General features: G+C 41.8%; 1 protein-coding gene and 1 long non-coding RNA gene across 2 annotated transcripts in view; one reads left to right on the forward strand and one right to left on the reverse strand.

Annotated features, from left to right (window-relative positions):
* Positions 1 to 10,235: 10,235 nt before the first annotated feature.
* Positions 10,236 to 23,524, reverse strand: part of VPS41 (VPS41 subunit of HOPS complex) — a 188,548-nt gene continuing 175,259 nt past the window's right edge. Inside the window, exons 24-29 of the mRNA XM_030871168.3 lie at positions 22,774 to 22,914; positions 21,394 to 21,530; positions 14,645 to 14,744; positions 14,494 to 14,538; positions 12,682 to 12,761; positions 10,236 to 12,125 (exon numbers count right to left, since the gene is read on the reverse strand). Coding sequence (XP_030727028.1) covers positions 12,045 to 12,125; positions 12,682 to 12,761; positions 14,494 to 14,538; positions 14,645 to 14,744; positions 21,394 to 21,530; positions 22,774 to 22,914 — 584 coding nt within the window. The 3' untranslated portion in view covers positions 10,236 to 12,044. The remainder of the gene's footprint in view (positions 12,126 to 12,681; positions 12,762 to 14,493; positions 14,539 to 14,644; positions 14,745 to 21,393; positions 21,531 to 22,773; positions 22,915 to 23,524) is intronic.
* LOC132597798 (uncharacterized) lies at positions 13,899 to 23,437 on the forward strand. Its single transcript, XR_009565137.1, has 3 exons — positions 13,899 to 14,392; positions 17,090 to 17,168; positions 22,664 to 23,437. It is a non-coding gene; the product is annotated as an uncharacterized lncRNA (long non-coding RNA).

Here is a 23,524-nt window from a genome sequence, read left to right on the forward strand (position 1 = left end):
TCTCTGGGCTTTCTATCCTGTTCCATTGATATATCTTTCTGTTTTTGTGCCAGTACCATACCATCTTGATAACTGTAGCTTTGTAGTATAGTCTGAAGTCAGGGAGCCTGATTCCTCCAGTTCCTTTTTTCGTTCTCAAGATTGCTTTGGCTATTCGGGGTCTTCTGTGTTTCCATACAAATTGCAAAATTTTTTGTTGTAGTTCTGTGAAAAATGCCAGTGGTAGTTTGATAGGGATTGCATTGAATCTATAGATTGCTTTGGGTAGTAGAGGCATTTTCACAATGTTGATTCTTCCAATCCAAGAACATGGTATATCTCTCCATCTATTTGTATCATCTTTAATTTCTTTCATCAGTGCCTTATAATTTTCTGCATACAGGTCTTTTGTCTCCTTAGGTAGGTTTATTCCTAGATATTTTATTCTTTTTGTTGCAATGGTAAATGGGAGTGTTTTCTTGATTTCACTTTCAGATTTTTCATCATTAGTATATAGGAATGCCAGAGATTTCTGTGCATTAATTTTGTATCCTGCCACTTTACCAAATTCATTGATTAGCTCTAGTAGTTTTCTAGTAGCATCTTTAGATTTCTCTATGTATAGGATCATGTCATCTGCAAACAGTGACAGCTTTACTTCTTCTTTTCCGATTTGGATTCCTTTTATTTCCTTTTCTTCTCTGATTGCTGTGGCTAAAACTTCCAAAACTATGTTGAATAAGAGTGGTGAGAGTGGGCAACCTTGTCTTGTTCCTGATCTTAGTGGAAATGCTTTCAGTTTTTCACCATTGAGGATGATGTTTGCTGTGGGCTTGTCATATATGGCCTTTATTATGTTGAGGAAAGTTCCCTCTATGCCTACTTTCTGCAGGGTTTTTATCATAAATCGGTGTTGAATTTTGTCAAAAGCTTTCTCTGCATCTATTGAGATGATAATACGGTTTTTCTCCTTCAGTTTGTTAATATGGTTTATCACATTGATAGATTTGCATATACTGAAGAATCCTTGCATTCCTGGAATAAACCCCACTTGATCATGGTGTATGATCCTTTTAATGTGCTGTTGGATTCTGTTCGCTAGTATTTTGTTGAGGATTTTTGCATCTATGTTCATCAGTGATATTGGCCTGTAGTTTTCTTTCTTTGTGAAATCCTTGTCTGGTTTTGGTATCAAGGTGATGGTGGCCTCATAGAATGAGTTTGGGAATGTTCCTCCCTCTGCTATATTTTGGAAGAGTTTGAGAAGGATAGGTGTTAGCTCTTCTCTAAATGTTTGATAGAATTCGCCTGTGAAGCCATCTGGTCCTGGGCTTTTGTTTGTTGGAAGATTTTTAATCACAGTTTCAATTTCAGTGCTTGTGATTGGTCTGTTCATATTTTCTATTTCTTCCTGATTCAGTCTTGGCAGGTTGTGCATTTCTAAGAATTTGTCCATTTCTTCCAGATTGTCCATTTTATTGGCATAGAGTTGCTTGTAGTCATCTCTCATGATCTTTTGTATTTCTGCAGTGTCAGTTGTTACTTCTCTTTTTTCATTTCTAATTCTGAGTCTTCTCCCTTTTTTTCTTGGTGAGTCTGGCTAGTGGTTGATCTATTTTGTTTATCTTCTCAAAGAACCAGCTTTTAATTTTATTGATGTTTGCTATTGTTTCCTTCATTTCTTTTTCATTTATTTCTGATCTGATTTTTATGATTTCTTTCCTTCTGCTAACTTTGGGGTTTTTTTGTTCTTCTTTCTCTAATTGCTTGAGGTGCAAGGTTAGGTTGTTTATTCGAGATGTTTCCTGCTTCTTAAGGTGGGCTTGTATTGCTATAAACTTCCCCCTTAGAACTGCTTTTGCTGCATGCCATAGGTTTTGGGTTGTTGTGTCTCCATTGTCATTTGTTTCTAGGTATTTTTTGATTTCCTCTTTGATTTCTTCAGTGATCACTTCGTTATTAAGTAGTGTATTGTTTAGCCTCCATGTGTTTGTATTTTTTACAGATCTTTTCCTGTAATTGATATCTAGTCTCACGGCGTTGTGGTCAGAAAAGATACTTGATACAATTTCAATTTTCTTAAATTTACCAAGGCTTGATTTGTGACCCAAGATATGATCTATCCTGGAGAATGTTCCATGAGCACTTGAGAAAAATGTGTATTCTGTTGTTTTTGGATGGAGTGTCCTATAAATATCAATTAAGTCCATCTTGTTTAATGTATCATTTAAAGCTTGTGTTTCCTTATTTATTTTCATTTTGGATGATCTGTCCATGGGTGAAAGTGGGGTGTTTAAGTCCCCTACTATGAATGTGTTACTGTCAATTTCCCCTTTTATGGCTGTTAGTATTTGCCTTATGTATTGAGGTGCTCCTATGTTGGGTGCATAAATATTTACAATTGTTATATCTTCTTCTTGGATCGATCCCTTGATCATTATGTAGTGTCCTTCTTTGTCTCTTTTAATAGTCCTTATTTTAAAGTCTATTTTGTCTGATATGAGAATTGCTACTCCAGCTTTCTTTTGGTTTCCATTTGCATGGAATATATTTTTCCATCCCCTTACTTTCAGTCTGTATGTGTCTCTAGGTCTGAAGTGGGTCTCTTGTAGACAGCATATATAAGGGTCTTGTTTTTGTATCCATTCAGCTAATCTGTGTCTTTTGGTGGGAGCATTTAGTCCATTTACATTTAAGTTAATTATCGATATGTATGTTCCTATTCCCATTTTCTAAATTGTTTTGGGTTCGTTATTATAGGTCTTTTCCTTCTCTTCTGTTTCTTGCCTAGAGAAGATCCTTTAGCATTTGTTGTAAAGCTGGTTTGGTGGTGCTGAACTCTCTCAGCTTTTGCTTGTCTGTAAAGGTTTTAATTTCTCCATCAAATCTGAATGAGATCCTTGCTGGGTAGAGTAATCTTGGCTGCAGGTTTTTCTCCTTCATCACTTTAAATATGTCCTGCCACTCCCTTCTGGCTTGTAGGGTTTCTGCTGAGAGATCAGCTGTTAACCTTATGGGGATTCCCTTATGTGTTATTTGTTGTTTTTCCCTTGCTTTTAATATACTTTCTTTGTATTTAATTTTTGACAGTTTGATTAATATGTGTCTTGGCGTATTTCTCCTTGTATTTATCCTGTATGGGACTCTCCGTGCTTCCTGGACTTGATTAACTATTTCCTTTCCCATATTAGGGAAGTTTTCAACTATAATCTCTTCAAATATTTTCTCAGTCCCTTTCTTTTTCTCTTCTTCTTCTGGAACCCCTCTAATTCGAATGTTGGTGCGTTTAATGTTGTCCCAGAGGTCTCTGAGACTGTCCTCAGTTCTTTTCATTCTTTTTTCTTTATTCTGCTCTGCAGTAGTTATTTCCACTATTTTATCTTCCAGGTCACTTATCCGTTCTTCTGCCTCAGTTATTCTGCTATTGATCCCATCTAGAGTACTTTTAATTTCATTTATTGTGTTGTTCATCATTGCTTGTTTCATCTTTATTTCTTCTAGGTCCTTGTTAACTGTTTCTTGCATTTTGTCCATTCTATTTCCAAGATTTCGGATCATCCTTACTATCATTATTCTGAATTCTTTTTCAGGTAGACTGGCTATTTCCTCTTCATTTGTTAGGTCTGGTGCATTTTTATCTTGCTCCTTCATCTGCTGTGTGTTTTTCTGTCTTCTCATTTTGCTTATCTTACTGTGTTTGGGGTCTCCTTTTTGCAGATTGCAGGTTCGTAGTTCCCGCTGTTTTTGATGTCTGTCTCCAGTGGCTAAGGTTGGTTCAGTGGGTTGGGTAGGCTTCCTGGTGGAGGGGACTAGTGCCTGTGTTGTGGTGGATGAGGCTGGATCTTGTCTCTCTAGTGGGCAGGTTCACGTCTGGTGGTGTGTTTTGGGGTGTCTGTGGCCTTATTATGATTTTAGGCAGCCTCTCTGCTAATGCGTGGGGTTGTGTTCCTGTTTTGTTAGTTGTTTGGCATAGGTTGTCCAACACTGTGGTTTGCTGGTCGTTGAGTGAAGCTGGGTGCTGGTGTTAAGATGGAGGTCTCTGGGAGATTTTCGCTGTTTGATATTATGTGGAGCTGGGAGGTCTCTTGTTGACCAGTGTCCTGAAGTTGGCTCTCCTACCTCAGAGGCCGAGCCCTGACTCCTGGCTGGAGCACCAAGAGCCTTTCATCCACACGGCTCAGAATAAAAGGGAGAAAAAATAGAGGGAATTAGTAGAAGCATGAGGAAAGAAAGAAGGAAAGGAGGGAAGGAAGGAAGGAAGGAAGCAAGGAAGAAAGAAAGCAAAGAAGGAAAGAAGGTAAGAAGGAAAGAAGGGAGGGAGGGAGGGAGAAAGGAAGGAAGGAGGGAAAGAAGGAAAAAAGACAGAAAGAAAGAAGATACAGTAAAAATAAAGTATAATGAAGTTATTGAATTAAAAAATTCTTACTTAGAAAAAAAAAGGGGACGGAAAGAACCTTAGGACAAATGTTGGAAGCAAAGCTATACAGACAAAATCTTACACAGAAGCATACACATACACCCTCACTAAAAGAGGTAAAGGGGGAAAAATCATAAATCTTGCTGTCAGAGACCACCTCCTCAATTTCGGATGATTCGTTGTCTAAAGGAGGGAAGGAAGGAAGGAAAGAAAGAAAGAAAGAACGAAGGTAAAGTATAATAACGTTATTAAAATTAAAATTGATTATTAAGAAGAATATTTTAAAAAAAAAACCATGGACGGATAGAACCCTAGGACAAATGGTGGAAGCAAGACTATACAGAGAAGATCTCAAACAGAAGCATACACATACACATTCACAAAAAGAGGAAAAGGGGAAAAAATCATAGATCTTGCTCCTAAAGTCCACTTCCTTAATTTGGGATGATTGGTTGTCTATTCAGGTGTTCCACAGATGCAGGGTATATCAAGTTGATTGTGGAGCTTTAATCCGCTGCTTCTGAGGCTGCTGGGAGAGATTTCCCTTTCTCTTCTTTGTTCTCACAGCTCACAGGGGCTCACCTTTGGATTTGGCCCTGCCTCTGCGTGTAGGTCGCTGGAGGGCGTCTGTTTTTTGCTCAGGATGGGGTTAAAGGAGCCGCTGATTCGGGGGCTCTGGCACACTCAGGCCGGCGGGGAGGGAGGGGCATGGAGTGCAGGGCGGGCCTGCGGCGGCAAAGGCCGGCGTGACTTTGCACCAGCCTGAGGCCCGCCGTGCGTTCTCCCAGGGAAGTTGTCCCTGGATCCCGGGACCCTGGTAGTGGTGGGCTGCACAGGCTCCCCGGAAGGGCAGGTGTGGAGAGTGACCTGTGCTCGCACACAGGCCCCTTGGTGGCGGCAGCAGCAGCCTTAGCGTCTCCCGCCTGTCTCTGGGGTCCGCGCTTTTAGCCGCGGCTCGCGCCCGTCTCTGGGGTTTGTGCTTTTAGCCGCAGCTCGCGCCCGTCTCTGGAGCTCCTTTAAGCAGCGCTCTTCATCTCCTCTCCTCGTGCACCAGGAAACAAAGAGGGAAGAAAAAGTCTCTTGCCTCTTCGGCAGGTGCAGACTTTTCCCCGGACTCCCTCCCGGCTAGCCGTGGTGCACTAACCCCTTCAGGCTATGTTCAAGCCGCCAACCCCAGTCCTCTCCCTGCGCTCCGTCCGAAACCGAAACCCGAGCCTCAGAGCCTCAGCTCGCAGCCCCGCCCGCCCCAGCGGGTGAGCAGACAAGCCTCTCGGGCTGGTGAGTGCCGGTCGGCACCGATCCTCTGTGCGGGAATCTCCCCGCTTTGCCCTCCGCACCCGTTGCTGTGCACTCCTCCGCGGCTCCGAAGCTCCCCCCTCCGCCCCCCGCAGTCTCTGCCCGCGAAGGGGCTTCCTAGTGTGTGGAAACTTTTCCTCCTTCACAGCTCCCTCCCACTGGTGCAGGTCCCGTCCCTATCCTTTTGTCTCTGTTTATTCTTTTTTCTTTTGCCCTACCCAGGTACATGGGGAGTTTCTTGCCTTTTGGGAGGTCTGAGGTCTTCTGCCAGCCTTCAGTAGGTGTTCTGTAGGAGTTGTTCCATGTGTAGATGTATTTCTGGTGTATCTGTGGGGAGGAAGGTGATCTCCGCGTCTTACTCTTCCCGCCATCTTCAAGGTCCCCCCCCTTGTTTATCTTTTTAAAGAACCAACTTTTAGTTTCTTCGATCTTTTCTATTGTTTTCTTCGTCTCTATTTAATTTATTTCTGCTCTGATCTTTAAGATTTCTTTCCTTCTGCTAACTTTGAGTTTTGTTTGTTCTTCTTTCTGTGGCTGCTTTACATGTATGGTTAGGTTGTTTATTTGAGATTGTATTTGAGGTAAGATTGTATTGCTATAAACTTGTCTCTTAGAACTGTTTTTGCTGCATCCCATAGGTTTTGGATTGTCGTATTTTCATTTTCACTTGTATCTAGGAATTTTTAAATTTCCTCTTTGATTTCTTCAGTGATCCATTGGTTGTTTAGTAACATATTGTTTAGCCATCACTTGTCTCTGTTTTTTACAGTTTTTTTCTTGCGATTGATTTCTAATCTCATAGCGTTGTGGTTGGGAGATGCTTGATGTGATTTCAGTTTTCTTAAATTTATCCAGGCTTGCTTTATGTCCCAGCATGTGATCAATCTTGGAGAATGTTCCATGTGCACTTGAGTAGAATGTGTATTCTGCTGCTTTCAGATGGAATGCTCTATAAATATCCATTAAGTCCATCTGGTCTAATGTGTCATTTAAGGCCTGTGTTTCCTTATTGAGCTTCTGTCTGGATGATATGTCCATTGATGTAAGTGGGGTGTTAAACTCCCCCATTATTATTGTGTTACTATCAGTTTCACCTTTTATGGCTGTTAATATTTGCCTTATATATTGTGGTGCTCCTAGCTTGAGTGCATATATATTTACAACTGTTATATCTTCTTGTTGGATTGATCCCTTGATCATTATGTAGTGTCCTTCTTTATCTCTTGTAATAGTCTTTATTTTAAAGTCTATTTTTTCTGATACGTGTATTGCTACTCCAGTTTTCTTTTTTTCAGATGAATGATTTTTGTTTTTTTAACATGTTTATTGGAGTATAATTGCTTTACAATGGTTTGTTAGTTTCTGCTTTATAACAAAGTAAATCAGCTATATATATACATATCCCCATATCTCTTCCCTCTTGTGTCTCCCTCCCTCCCACCCTCCCTATTCCACCCCTCTAGGTGGTCACAAAGCACTGAGCTGATCTCCCTGTGCTATGTGGCTGCTTCCCACTAGCTATCTCTTTTACATTTGGTAGCGTATATATGTCCATGCCACTCTCTCGCTTTGTCCCAGCTTACCCTTCCCCCTCCCCATGTCCTCAAGTCCATTCTCTAGTAGGTCTGCATCTTTATTCCCATCCTGCCCCTAGGTTCTTCATGACCATTTTTTTTTAAGATTCCATATATATGTGTTAGCATACGGTATTTGTTTTTCTCTTTCTGACTTACTTCACTCTGTATGACAGACTCTAAGTCCATCCACCTCACTACAGATAACTCAGTTTCGTTTCTTTTTATGGCTGAGTAATATTCCATTGTATATATGTCCCACATCTTCTTTATCCATTCATCTGTTGATGGACACTTAGGTTACTTCCACGTCCTGGCTGTTGTAAATAGAGCTATAATGAACATGGTGGTACATGACTCTTTTTGAATTATGGTTTTCTCAGGGTATATGACCAGTAGTGGGATTGCTGGGTCGTATGGTAGTTCTAGTTTTAGTTTTTTAAGGAACCTCCATACTGTTCTCCATAGTGGCTGTATCAATTTACATTCCCACCAACAGTGCAAGAGTGTTCCGTTTTCTCCACACCCTCTCCAGCATTTATTGTTTGTAGATTTTTTGATGATGGCCATTCTGACTGGTGTGAGATGATATCTCATTGTAGTTTTGATTTGCATTTCTCTAATGATTAATGATGTTGAGCATTCTTTCAGGTGTGTGTTTCCAGTTTTCTTTTGATTTCCACTTGCATGGAATACCTTTTTCCATCCCCACTTTTGGTCTGTATGTGTCCCTAGATCTGAAGTGGGTCTCTTGTAGACAGCATATATATGGGTCTTGTTTTTGTATCCATTCAGCCAATCTATGTTGTTTGATTGGAGCATTTAATCCATTTACATCTAAGGTAATTACCAATATGTATGTTCCTACTGCCATTTTGTTGTTTTGGGATTGTTTTTGTAGGTCTTTTTTCTTCCCTTCCTATTTTGTTTTCTTGTGGTTTGATGACTATCTTTAGTGTTCTGTTTGGATTTGTGTGTGTGTGTGTGTGTGTGTGTGTATCGTAGATTTTTGGTTTGCAGTTACCTTGAGGTTTTGATATAGCAGTTTCTATATATACAAGATTGTTTTAAGTTGCTGGTGTCTTAATTTCAAATGCATTTCCAATGCATTTGTACTCTTCTCATGATTGCTGGTTTCGATATCATATTTGTGTGTGGATGATTTCCTACCATTACTGTATGTTTGCCTTTACCAGTGAGCTTTCCCATTCATAATTTTCTTGTTTCTCGTTGGGGGCTTTTCTTTTCTGCCTAGACAAGTTGCTTTAGCATTTGTTATTAAGCTGGTTTGGTGTTACTGAATTCTCTTAGCTTTTCCTTGTCTGTAAATCTTTTGATTTCTCCACTGAATCTGAATGAGAGCCTTGCTGGGTAGAGTATTCTTGGTTGTAGGTTTTTCCTTTGTATCACTTTAAATATGTCCTGCTACTCCCTTCTGGCCTGCACAGTTTCTGCTGAAAAATCAGCTGATAACCTTATGGGGATTCACTTGTTAAACCGTCCTCATTTCTTTTCATTCTTTTTTTCTTCTGTTCCACAGCAGTCATTTCCACCACTCTTTCAGCTCACTTATCTGTTCTTCTGCCTCATTTATTCTACTATTTATTCCTTCTAGCTATTTTTCATTTCAATTGTATTGTTCAGCTCTGTTCTTTAAATCTTCTAGCTCTTTGTCACACATTTCTTGTGTCTTCTTTCTTGTTCCTCCATTCTTTTTCTGATATTTTGGATCATTTTCACTATCATTACTCTGAATTCTTTTTCAGGTAGATTGCCTGTCTCCACTTCACTTAGTATTTCTTCTGGGTTTTTATTTTGCACCTCCTTCTGGAACATATTTCTCTGACATCTCATTTTGTCTAATTTTCTGTGTTTGTGGTCTCCTTTCTGCAGGCTGCAGGACTGTAGTTCCTCTTGCCTCTGGTATTTCCCCCCTGGTGGATGAGGCTGGTCTAAGAGGCTTGTGCAGGCTTCCTGGTTGGAGGCACTGGTGGGCAGAACTGTGTCTTGTCCCTCTGGTGGGCAGGGCCGTGTCAAGGGGTGTGTCTAGAGGTGGCTGTTGCCTCAGGTGGAGTTTATACAGCCTGTCTGGTGATGGGTGGGGCTGTGTTCCCACCCTGTTGGTTGTTTGGCCTGAGGTGCTGGGCTGTTGGGTGAGGCCAGGTCTTGGTGTCCAAATGGCAGCCTTTAGGATAGCTCATGCCAGTGAGTACCCAGTACCTCACTCACCAGTGTCATTGTCCCTGCAGTTAGCCACATGCCCCCCACCTCCCCAGGGGACCCTCCAAGACCAGTAGGTAGGTCTGGCCCAGGCTTCTATGAAGTCACTTTTTTTTACCCCTGGGTCCCAATGCTCATGAGCCCTTGTGTGTGCCCTCCAAGAGTGGCTTGTTTACCCCAGTCCTGTGGCATTCCTGTGATCAAGGCCCATTGGCCTTCAAAGCCATCTGGGAACTCCTACTCCCTATGCCAGGCTGGGGAGCCTGATGTGGGGCTCAGAGCTCTCACTCCTGTGGGAGAGCTCCTGCAATATAATTATTTTCCAGTTTGTGGGTCACCCACCTGGTGGGTATGAGATTTGATTGTATTGTGAATGTGCCCCTCCTACCATCTCGCTGTGGCAGCGTCTTCGTCTTTAGAAGTAGAATATCTTTTTTGGTACGTTTCAGTCCTTTTTTGTTGATGGTTGTTCAGCAGTTAGTTGTGATTTTGGTGTTTTCAGGAGAGGAGGTGAGCTCAGGTCCTTTGACTCCACCATCTTGTGGAGATCTTGTGCCATGAGTTGCTCCTTGAGTTTAGACAGACTGCTTAACCTTTAAGTAAAATGATGATCACGATAATGATGCCTGTCTCATATCGCTATGATGATAGTGCATGCAAAGTGCTTAGAACAGTGCCTGACACACAGTGGTTGCTCAATAAATGTTCATTTTCATAATATTAAATATACATGGTTTAGTACTAGAACAGCCAAGTGAATTAAATTTATTGAGAACATCTCAAATTCTCAAAGATGGACATATTTATGGACATAAACAGTGGAAAAGCCTTTAAAACTGTTTTCACAAAATAACTTTGACCCTGGCAGTTTCCCACTCAGAGAATGGCTTTTTTTAAGGAGAAGGGTACAAAATACGAAGTCTGCGACTACGTTCCTCTTCCCCAGGACAAGTGAAGTAAGTCTGCTTTTTAGCTGTGTTTCAAATTGGGCTCATTTGTAAGGTATTTTTGTGAAGGAAGAGTTTCTCTCATTAAAACAAAAACAAAAACTAAAAACTAGCAGCGTAGCAGAGAGATCCCTAGTCTTGGAATACAGAAATTCTGAAAGGGCTGACAGTAACAACAAAGACTTTCCAATTCTAAATATTTAAGAGGGACTGAAAAAGTCTGTTGTCTTCTCCTCAATATTCTTTTTAACTCCAGTGAGAAGAGAGGTACTGTGCATTTCCTGTGAACTTGGCCATGTGATTTCTGAGCACAGAGCCCTGTTCTGAAGTCAGGCAGTCACCTTGGAGACTGTGATAACGTCTCTGCATTTTGGTTTCTTTGTCGGTAAAACTGGGGATAATGTCTTCTTCCTAGGGGTCCCATGAGAATGAAATGAGATGCTCCTCCTGGGAAGACTGAGCCAAGTTTAATGGTATGCTTGGTAGCCACGAGCATCCTTCCCTCTCCCCAAAAAGACAGATGCAGAGAGCTGCATTGATTCCCTTTTATGGGACAGAGAGAGCAGGGACAGCAAGTATGTGCTTTTCACTGGTTAGAGGATGGCAATGTATCCCAAGGAGATGAAACCAATAACTATGAGTTGTGGGCACAAGTTTGAGTTCTCTCCCTGTATTCCACGCTCTCTACATTCTACGAGGGCAAAGGAGGCTCCAGAGAATGCTCCAGGAAATGGTGTTGTGTCCACCCTGTGGCATCACACAGTCCCCTTTCCCCTGAGCATCCTCTCAGATTCTACAGTGTTACTCGTTTCCTCCCTGCTAGGAAAACCTACCCACGCTCCCTCACACTCTAGGTGCTGAAACTCTCTTGCATTCCTTAGAGGGTGTCAGAATGCTTGATTAAAGTTGTGCAACCCAGGAAAAGTGAGTCTTTCACAGTGGGAAGAGCTAATGTTTATTCAGTCAACAAACACGGAATGCCTGCCAGGGCCAGACACTGCTGGTCATCGAGACAAAGAGAATGTGTCGTTCGTCAACATAAAACTGCAGAGTGTCAGACGGCTTGTTATTCCCAGACATCACTGAGTCAGTGACAACAGGCACCATGTATCATTCAGTGCCTATTAAGAAGATAACAGCTGATGACATATTAAAAAAAAAGCCAAACCCAGAATTTGAGAGTTGTTGCTGGCAGAGCATATGGAAACAAGGTCCCAGGAGCTGCTGGATGGCCACAGTGAGATGCACTCGGCCAGCCAGGGCCAACTCTCAGCAGTCCACATGACAGCCGGACGGTTTTACTAGCACCTAAAAAAAGTCACTTCCAACTCCAAGACTTAGGTTTCCGTTCCTAAATAATGAGTCAAACAAATAAATGATGAAATATTGACTGTGAACCCCCATCAAGGCATGGACAGGGAAAACCCTAACTTTATCAACTGCAAAAAGCAACAGCTAGTAAATGGGAGAAGATGAAGAAGCTTTTCTTAAGCATGACATAAACCTGTACAAATCTCTTAACGGCGCTGGTGTCAACAAAAGCTTCTGTTGCTGCAGAAATGGTCTTCATCGAGCGGCGAGGTGAGGCAGAGGCTGGCAAACAGAGCTGGGCTATTTTTTCATCTCCAGAATAGCACTTCCTGGTCCCCGGTGCTTTGCACTGCAGATGTTACAGAACTGCACAGGAGAGTTCTAAAAATGCAGATTTTAAAAGATCAACCCTTTCTGCTCATATTCAGAAATATTATGGGAGCACTGGTGGGGGAATGGGGATCAGGTGATGAAACACTGCTCCTCTTTCTGGAGGTTACTGCTGGTTCACACAGGATCCTGTCTAGACCAGCTGTTATTCTTGGACTCAAAAGACACCCCCACAGCAAGACAAGTCTCACGTGACCCAAGGGGACCTGGGGGAACCGATTTGACACTGAAAAAATAGCAGTGTCATGATACAGAAATCAGGGTGAGAAAGTTATAGAAAATTGAAAATGGTTCTCACTGTAGCTCATTTCTAAAGCTCAACTGTCATCAGTTTTATCTCAACAAATTTACTTACATGAATATGCTTTTATAATGTTTAGTATCGTATACTAAGCATTTTTACATTTGAGAAGTAGGTACATTGCTTTTTCTGATGTGACGTAAACTATATTATAACTGAGACATGGACAGGGGTTATCATTTTATGCACATCCCTCTGGCTGCACCGATTTCTCTCGAGTTGCTGGTGGCCAAGCAGCCAACTTACCATGCTGGTCATAGGCAGGCACTCCTTGTGGAACATATGGCGGCAGTGGAAGACCACCACGCTGAAGGGCTTAGCTGCGTCTAGGGGAGAGGGCAGGAAAGAGAAGAGCTCAGTGCAGTAGAAGTTTCCCTTTCCAGCAGTAAGCTGCCTTGGGGGGATGCTGATTGATGAATGCATCCCTGCAGAGCAGCATGGCTGAACGCAGGGCAGGGATGACAGTCCTGTCGCTATGGGGGTCCCAGGTCAACTGCTTGGCCTCCAAGTCAGTTACTACAGCTACATACTGGGGACGATTTCATGGCAAGGCAACAGCATGTGTTGTGAAACCCAGCATCAGGATGTGTGTGTGTAAAGCTCTCCCTCCTCCAGCCCCGTACACACAATCATGACACTACGAAAGTGGATTCCATGGCTTTGTAAGAATGCTTTCTGTCGGTTCGCCTACTGCCTTTGCCAAGGCCGTTCACTAACTTCAGGGCACAGCTGGGCTGACATCCTAGGCTGTGACCTTGCCCTGTGCTGTACTTCTGCTGGGGCACCACACCTCGTCTGCGCGTGCTCTGTGGCCAGCTTGGTTCTGGTAAGACTGAATCCTTAACAGATTAAATTAGGAGTTTAATCTAACTATACAGTGCAGGTGCACGTGTTCGCTTTCTGTTAAAACACTATGAAAGCTCACTGCTCTTCCTATGCCCACTGCAGTTTTTAACACAAGCACTTAAAATCCAAACCTCTAAAAAACACCCTACGGGGAACTTCTTGTGCTCCTGCCGTGCTAAATCACCCCATAAAGCTAAGTAAATGGCACACAAACTAGGTCTTTTAGTACTTCTCTATGCTGAATTTATACACAAGGAGCATTTTTTTTTTTTTTTTTTTTTGCGGTACGCGGGCCTCTCACTGCTGTGGCCTCCCCCTTTGCGGAGCACAGGCTCCGGACGCGCAGGCTCAGGGGCCATGGCTCACGGGCCCAGCTGCTCCGCGGCATGTGGGATCTTCCCGGACCGGGGCACGAACCCGCGTCCCCTGCATCGGCAGGCGGACTCTCAACCACTGCGCCCCCAGGGAAGCCCTCACAAGAAGCATTTTTTAGCGTCTCAACAACTATGCTTTAATTTCTACTTTCAAATTATGGAAATTCCTCTTCTCCTGTCCTGTGATCCTTACATAAAATGCTTTAATGATATGAAGAGATATATAGCTACCAAGAACTATGAACAAATGTACATGTCTTTTAAGGAGTCACAGTTCCCATTAGAAGGTATTTGTTTCCATTGAAATGTGAGATACCCTGGGTGCCTAGATCCACATAGCAGTGGAAAGCTTAAAGGAGAGGGAAAGCTACCTATAAATTTTTTCCCAGGCACACACACGGTTCTGCGAGCTAGGAATCTAACAAGTTGATGGTAAATCTTAATTTTCTTCCCTTCTATACTAGGGCAGTGGTTCTCAAAGACTGGCCCCTGAACCAGTCACATCCACATCACCTGGAAACTTGTTAGAAATGCAGATTCTCAGGCCCCACCCTGCACTACCGAATCAGCACCTCTGGGGATGGGACCAGCAATCTGAGTTTTCGCAAGCCTGCTGGCCGATGCCGACTCATTCAAGAGCTTGGGAGCCTCAGCTCTAAGGAACGGCGGCAGTACCAGCATGCAACTGAGTAGCAACATGGGCTGCAATTCTTCTCTAAACTGGCTTATCCCAAAAGGTATATAATTTTATAAGTTGTAATCCGCTAACTTCAGAATTTTAACTCCACTCATCATTAACACGTATTTGGGAATTTTTTTCCCCTCCCAACCATCTTACCTGATGGAAGAATAGGGGAAAGACAGGACTCACAGATGTTCTCCTCTGCAAGGAAGCACATACACTTGGGATTATACAATGTTTCTCTTTGCTCTGTCCCTTCTGATAGCAAGGCAGGCAGTTCCAATAGGATTCTTTCAATTTTACCCACCGTCAACCAGAATGCCTTTCATTTGAGTTCGGTGCATCTTCTTCAGTAAGGACAAGGAGTCAGCTACGAGAATCTTCTTGCAGCCTTCGCGAAGCAGAATCTAATGCACACATTGTGAAAGAAAAGCCATCTTAAAAAGACTGAAATGTGGGGGAGAAGCCAGTTACTGCTCCCATGCAGCAGCACAGCAGGGAGAGGTGACCCCTTTCCCCTTCAAACCAATTCCTCTGGCGCTAATGTGAGCTTCTATGCCCACATCTTCCTCTTCCGGCCCCGTGGGTCTTAGTGCCCGGGGCTCTGTGCGGCTCTGTGGAAGGGCCATGGAGATTCACACAAGGAAGACATCGCCACCTTCCTGCCGCCCAGCTCCGGGTCACGGCAAAGGCAGAGCTGCATCCTGACTTTCTTCCCCCCAAAGTCACTCTCAACTCTAAAACCTACGTGGACGTTCTGCTTTCACATGCTTTCAATTCATGCCACCAGGGAAGGGAACTGGAAGCGGTCAGCTGTGGTCCTCCATCCCCAGTCGGCTACGATAACACGTCCTCCTCTCAAATCCCGAGGAGCACAGGTATTGGGTGAATGCACCCAGACGGTTTCTCGCCTAATGACATGAGCCAAGAAAACAGATGTCCAGAGTTCTATACCCACCATTTCTAAAGCTGATGAGCAGGAAACGACATGATTTGACTGTTTCTACATTAATTGAGACACTGCCTATTAAGTTTTATTCTTTAAAATGCTGCTAGAAATTGGAATTTTCAGATTCATTTTAAAAAGACAAAACTGTAACAGACGTCACGAAAGCATACAGGAAGAAGAGAAAAATAACAAATACTAATGTTGGTAAACTTTAAGAAAATTTATAAGCAAATGTATCTAGCTGCCCGGCCTCTAATACTAAAATAAAAACTTTAATGTCACAATCACAGCAAAATGCTTCAAAAAGAGCTGGCTATGACCCTGAGTGGGTCTTTAAGGCCCATGGCATGAATGGTGGGCCTGGCAGTCTAGACGGAAGCCACGGTGTCTGCAAACTTAAAAAAGAAAACAGGGAAGAAAAACCACCAACAACAACTAAGAAGGAACCATTTCTTCACCAGGATTACATTTTTCTAAATAGGCACCATCTGTCCACCCACAAAGTATTTTCTAGGAAAAACTTTAGTATTCAGAGGCACATAGCCAGGAGAAGGGAAAATACACAAGTAGAGCTTTGTATGTTACTAACTTCTTCCTCTATCCTTCTCAGCCACTCTAGTTTCCTTAACGTTACATTGTTTCCCTCCGTAGTTCTCACTTTTTCTAAATTCTGTGTTTAATATTACCTTTTCTTTTGCATCGTTTTCATGGCAATCGGCTGTAGCTTCTGTAATCATTACAAGCATACCTTGTTCTATTATAAGATTAAATAAGAACATGTTTATAAGACAGCTGTTGAAAACTAACACAAGACTCTCCCTGTTTTTCCTTATTTCTCATCATCATTGATGATAATTCCAAGCAAAAGTGAAGCACCAGACTCACATCTTATAAAGCAATAAAAGGACCGTACCTCAGCGAAGTTATTATGGTTCATTAAAAACAGCTGCCGTGGGAAAAATGCCATCCAAGACTGCAAAGCTCCTGAGATTTCTATTTTAAAAGATTCTTTGAAATGTTGACCTTTTTGCTGACATTGCCTTGTTCATACTGCAGCGCCTATCATCGGCATTGCACGTGAGATAGTTACCTGGTTTTACAAGCCCCCAGTAAGATACCGGAGCTAGACCTAGAAACCATTGTACCTCATTTCTGATCCATCATTTAGGCCACAGTGCAATGGGATTTAAATTCTACTTGAAAAAGCTTTGCTTTTTGTTGGGATTATCATCAAAGGTGATGAATTGCAGAGAAATAAGAAGGAAAAGACGAAGACTCTAAGGCCTCATGCTGGAGTTCAAAACAATTATAAATGCAGTCGCACTGAAATTTACAATAGCACAAAGTAGGCATGTACCGAATTGACTAAAGAAGCTATGGTTGGTTGGCATAGGCTACCCATGTCACCTAAAAGCTGTGATGAAGCCAAACTGAAATAATTTTAAAGGAAAAAAAATAGATTTTCTTAAAAGTTTATTTTGGGGATATATAAATTTAAAAACTCTTTCTTAGAAGAAATTAAGGGCTTATGCACTGGGGGTCAAAAAGAAACCCACGTGGGCCCCCCAAAAAGGCAGATAGGAAAGAAGTCGCTATTTCCTCTTAATTCATTTGTGTCTAGATTTCACAGTAGAGACCTATGGGACAATGATAAAGGCCCATGGAGTTTGTAGCAAATGTAAATATGGGAAAAGAACTTTGATAGACCCAGAGATGTCTGGAGTCAGTTTACCTGTGTGTGTGTTCATGTACATGTGTGAAGTTTAACGAAACGTAAGTGTTAAAGCTTTTTCCTTCTCCTAGAAATATTCATTCAGATCATGAGCTGCTCGAGCTGCATTCTACTCATCTCCTGGTCCCTGAGACAACGCATGGAAGCCCTGTAAGTACCTACCCAGCACAGGATCTAACACAGTAGGCATGCAAAAATTTAAATAAATGTGTTTATAAACAATCAAACCTATAACTTAAAAAGCTTATGCTGAAAAATCTAAGATACTTTATTACAGATTCCAAAATACGTATTACGGATGAGTTCCATAGGAATATCGTTAAGACTACGCAGCTGCATTCGCTATATAAAGGCTTGCTTACGAAAGGACCGTACTGAGAACTTGAGAGAGAGAAATACTTCAGAGACCATCTAGTCTAGAAGCTCCTAAATGTCAATGCATAGCCCAGTGCCAGGCTGAGTGTATAAGAAACACCAAGGTGGTCTAAGGACCTAGCCCCTAATCCTCTCCAGCAGATCTGGGGTGGTACCTGAAATGGTAATTTAAGAAAAGCATTCAGATAGTTCTGGTGTGCAGCCAGGCTTAACAAATACTGATTTAATCTAATGGGGAAATGGACACCCAGAGAGCTTATGTACCCTCCCCAAAGGTCAACAGGCTTCTTAATGGCAAAGCGGGGACTAGAGTCCACATCTGCAAATACCATGTCCACAGCTCTTTAAAGACAACAGGTTGCCTGTTCATCTTCCAAGACAATCCTATATATTCCTGTGTTGTAACCTGCCAGTACAGTGAAGTCACCTCCAGAGACCAGTGGGACAACTAGTGAGAAAAACACATTTAGTCAGAGTATCTGAGTTCAAACCCAGTTCCTCACCTTCCCAGGCTGGCGAGTCAAAACTTTTTGAGACTCAGTCTTCTTACATGTAAAATGGAGATGACAGTTCCTTAAGGATCATTACTGAAAATGACTGTCAAATAAGACTGTCAAAAGAGAAGTGTTTAAGAACAAAGATGCTGGAACTCTTAAGAGGGAAAAAAAAAAGCAATGGAAGTGGATATAAATGCTAAATAAATACAATAAATAAATGCTAAATTTATAAATAAAATGTCTTACAAATATGAAACAGCATAAAAATAATTTGGAAATTGTGGTCAGTTTAATGTAAAAATAGAAATATCATTTATATCCTATTGTTTCATAAATAATTTATATCAAAACAAGTGCCCTTTGTCCTTGAAATCAGACCTAGAAACATTTTAGGTCTATGAAGTATGATAAGGGGTACTTTTATCCTTCTTACTTCACTGAAGCTTTTAAATTTTGTTGAAGCATTGTACTAACAATGTAACAAGGTATAAAAATATGAAAATAAGTTAAACAGTTGAAACACTGATAATGTGGTTGGTTTTTCCTTCACTTTAATGATGTCATAGACATCTAACACGCCTCATGCTCAACTTCAACTGAGAAAAGTTGTTGCATTTTAGAAAACATGAAATTAGAACCAGAAGAAATCTTTTCCCCCCAACTTTCTCTGTACCTTCTCTTTCCAGTTAGCAATTCACTAAGGAGTCATCTCCCAAAGCACTTTCAGTGGCCAAATAAGTTTTAAAATGCTGTCTACTTGATTGTAAATCTGACCCTTGGATTGCGAATGCAAATCAGCGAAAAAAAGGTGCTGAGAAGCCCTGTGATGACCTTTCCCTAACAATTGGATTCCTTCGTTTACTGAATGGTTCTTAACGTCCCCCATGGTCATTCCCCCTCACTGCCCTGCTCTCATGCACAGCAGGATCCAGATCCTTGCAAATTCATGGACCTGCACAATCTTGGGAATTTATCCCATTAAAACATGTGAAACTCGACTATAGTTTTATGAAACAAACGAAGACACTAGACAGAAGAAAAAACAAAAAAAATGAATGTGAAACCTTTCTGGAAGCTTCAAAATGCTCTATAAATAGACTTATTTTTACAGTGATTTCTAGAGAAAGAAAATAAATTTCTATTAATAAAAAAGGTCACCTTTTTCATAGAAAATAATTCAAAATTCTTCATTCATGGATAAGTAGCAAGTACCTCCTGGGATTCTTTGAACAACCTGCCCCAGGAGAGCATTTTCTCTCTGCATCCTCCAGCAAGATGTCTGAGGGCCAGAGGAGACTCCCAACCCCACCCCGGCCCCGTCGGGGATTCACAGGCTGCCACCACTCCTCAGACTCACTGGCAAAGTAACTCCCAGCCTCCTTAACACACCACCCACTGCACTCTTACATATCTTAAGGAAAAGCTCTCATTACATTTAAAAGTTAAGAGGATAAAATATTGATTTAGCAGCTGTTTAGTGGCTAATTTTTTATACAGAATTCACTTTGCACCTAATAATAATTTTATTTTTATTCCCAGCTGACTCAGAACTATGCAAATACATTGATAAAACATTAATGAGCAGTGAGACCCCGTGGTGCCCCTGAGCTTGGTTCTCCAGAAAGAACCTAGGAAGAGGGATCTATTAGGTGTTTTTGTAGGCAGATTTTTCAACCTAGAGGCTAGGCTTCACCCAGTAGAGCTGAAGGACAGGAGGTGGAATGATGTTGTCACCTTCCTGGGGGTAGACTTGTTCAGAGACACTTAAATGACTTCCCAACAAAATGGAATCTGCAACTTGGAGCATATCCAGGCAGACCCAGGGGTGGCGAGTACTGAGGAGATACACATCATTATCGAGCTCACTCATGCCCCGAGCTTTACGAGGCCTGACACCGGAACTGCTTTCCCCAAAGCCAACACACGCTTCAGAATGAAGTGTATCATTTCCTGCCTGGGTGGCTCTTCTGTATCCTTCGGGTGCTGCACAAAGCACAGCTCTTCATGTCACCTCTCCTACCCATTAACCCATTCCTACATTTCTCCTTCCTTCCTGGCCTTCCTCATCCTTCCTGCAGTAACCTTTCCCTGGCTCACCTCACCTGCAAGCCTCCGAATTCCACCATAGATAAATACCTGTTCATCTGGAAGAGTTTTGTAGAACAGATAGGCAACCTACTTGCCAAAACCAAATACCCATTTCTTTCCCATGACCCCCAATTTCCCAAAAGCCTCCTAGGCCAAGGCTCCCTGTTTTGTCACTTTCCACCCTCAGGAAGACCTCTTCTTTAAAGCTGTGTTACCCAGTAAGACCACAGTCACCTGTGGGCTGCAGGGTTAACCTCTCAGTTCAAGGAGGAAGCTGGACCCTGGACGACTCCTGCCCTCATGGTTTCTTGACTAATTCCACCGGACCTCTCCCTTCACCGCACTTTCTGAACATCTTCACAACGACTCCTTTGGAGATTTTCACATAACAGTATCCTCCTCCCTGGCCACAAGATCCTGGCCCTCCAGCTCTCTCATTCGTTTACAGCTCGGACTTCTCTTTTTGATGCCATTGATCCTCATTTTCCTTTTCACCCAAGTCTCTTCCTTGAGGCCACCACCCCGAGTTCAGCACGCGGCCCCCCCGCTCTGCACCCTTCACAGTGATGACAAGCCCACAGGTCGTCATCACATGCTCCTCCTTTCCTACCCTGGAGACTACTTCTGTCCCCACGACCTTGTCTCTCGGCTCTACCTGCAAAATCTCAATGTTTCCAGGAAAGCCATTTCATCCACATTCTACCAAAAACTCATTTTCAAACGAGCTAGAGAAAGAACAGTCTGAATTTTTCAAGAAACGCGCTTTATATAGTTTCAAGTTCTCGGGAAGCTACCAGCATTCCGAAATACAGTCACTGTTAGCGGCTTTTTAAGGAAGATCGGGATGCTCTGTGATTAGCATATTAATTATTTATAGGAAGATAATAAGTTCTATGGCTCTGATCACAAATTCTGAACTACTGCAGATAGTAAGCTTGTAATACTCTAGAAAACAGACAAAAGGTAAAATAAAATTCTGTTACTTTAACATCTTTCAGGCAAGAGGTTACGGAGTGGCTTCAAGGAAATGATCAAACTATTTGAAAAAAAATTTTTTTTCATTTCTCCAAATGGACACAATGCTCATTCTACTTAAAAGTGGTTTGGGTGGTCTGATCTAATAGCCACTGTAACTCCTCCTGCACCTTCCCCAATGCCATGCTATATTTATCCCATAAATGTAAGAATGCCTGCTTATCAAGAAGAGTAAATCTGGGGATAGTTAAGAAATACCGATGGCTTCCTCCAAGGGCGGTATCTCTAATTTCTCTGTTTGAATGGTATTCCAAATATCTGGGCCTAAGTAAAATGTGACTATCAAATCGAATGGATGTCCAAAATAAGCCCCAGAAATGTTTATCCAGTAGTCAGTCAACTCACTCAGCATGCTCCTTTGTCCAAGAAAAGATACTTACTTGCAGATTGTAGTCTTGCAGAATTTTAACCAAGGAGTCTCTCAAATTAGGAATCTCCATTCCTTCCTTAATACGGTGAATCAGTAGAATTGGGTCAACATGCGTGCCGATGTTGTTTAACAAGCCGGTGATAAAGGCTACAAGACACCGTGCAAAACAACATATAAGCAGTGTAGCTAATGCAATTTTAGGTCGAAAGTAACTCAGAGCAAAAGTTATTTCCTTTAAGTGTTAAAAAGCATTTGAATTGTTAAATCCTCCTAGGAACTAATCTTCCTTTACCTTCCTCGAAGGAGAAGCTAAATGAGAAGGGATTAAAAAAAAAATGAGATGGAGAACAAATGATTACTTCAGAACACAGTTTGTAATGTCAAAGGCGGGCAACTAGTATTTGAGAATTTACTATGGCTCAGCTGTCATATACTTTTCTCCTATTCTGCCAAGGTAGGAATGCTATTTGTTCCCATTTTCCAGAAAAGGAAAATGGGGTGATTAATGAATTCATCCAGGGTCACACAGCTAGCGATTTTTGAACCCAAGTTTAAACCCAGGGCAGGCCCAGGTTCACAGTGTGTTTCGTTACCCCAACTTTGCCTCCTTTAAGATCCTTAGCCCACCACTCTATGATGCTAAACTAGATTCTTCAAGCTATCTGTGCATGTAGCTACCTTAATCTGAAATGGACTTGAATAACACCCTCCTCTTGAATCTCTTATTAAAAAACAATCGTAACAGCGGTTTCTAGACCTTGAATATCTTGAAACAGATAAGCCTTCCGACCAAAAAATAAAAAAAAGGGAAGGGGAAAGATTTTAAACCACGACTGCTAGTTTCTGAATCATATCTATATCTTTAAAAGAGGACTTGCGTTACTGTTAGGTGACTGCCTTTGTTTCCTTCCGAAATGGGAGACCCAAGGCAGATGGTCAAGGAGAGGCAGCAGATATAGACTCCTGGTGCTGCACTGATAAAACAGGGCAGGAAAGAGAGGCTCAACGCTACAGTAGCTATGGTCAACGTCCAGTAATGGTTATGGGTTTCCATGAAGAGACTCGATAAGAGCTAGACTACACACTTTCAAAATAAATGCCCTCTGTGTACAAACAAAACCAAAATCTTCTGTTCCATTTGGGTGCAGCAGGTAGAAATATGCTTCAACCAAGTGTTCTTTATCAAGTTCAGCTAATATGAAGTGATGAGGCTCCAGGCTTCCCTGCACAGGAAGAGTACTGGAAATCATTACTATGTACCTGGCCTATTTTTATTATAGATACGTCACCATATTTGTAACTCAGTGCATCTTGAGATGATTCCTACTCTAGACACAGCTGGCTAAACGGAGAGAAAGAGGTTGTGACTGCAGATGGCTTTTCTGCTTACGTGGTTTGTCGATGGAATATAAAATCAGATCTTCCCAGAGTTCCCCGTCATCCTGTTCCTTGGCAAAGTCAATCGCTTTATCAACGTCATGTAATTCCTCCATGATCATCTTAAGGGCACTTCGGCTGTTACCCATTCGGCCTAGCAAAAGGTGAGAAAACACTTAGGATAATGTAATAAAACATTTTAAGGGAAATCACATATCTCTTCATTTGTTTACATAGTTTGATAGCTATGACAAAAAACATATTTCCTTATGTGACATCTGTAACTCAGTAAAATCAGTATTTCCTACTCACTGGGTGTTTACTTTGTCCTGAGTACTCATTTAAGCGCTTCACATGAATTATTTCATGTAATCATCACTATAATCTTATGAGGTATGTTCTACTAATATTTTTGTTTTATAAAAGAGGACATAGAAATGTTAGTGCCTTGCCAAGGTCAGACAGCTACTAAATGGCAGATCTGGAATCTGAATCAAGGTCTGTCAGATTCTGACTTCCTTCTTATGATAATTGGGAAAAAAACCCAAAAACTTCTCAACCCATCTACAATTTATTGTGATTTATATTGTAAGGTGTGAACTGATACAGTTTTGGTCACTTATTACACAATGCTAATTGTTATCTCAGTAGCATTTATTAAATGATGCTACCTTCTCTATTGAGCTGTGAAGTCTCCTTTACTAAATATTCAATTTCTTATACGAATCAGGCTCTAACCTCTGTGTTACTTTGGTCTAAAACCT

Source organism: Globicephala melas, chromosome 9, assembly GCF_963455315.2.
Source record: "Globicephala melas chromosome 9, mGloMel1.2, whole genome shotgun sequence".
Lineage (NCBI taxonomy): Eukaryota > Metazoa > Chordata > Mammalia > Artiodactyla > Delphinidae > Globicephala > Globicephala melas.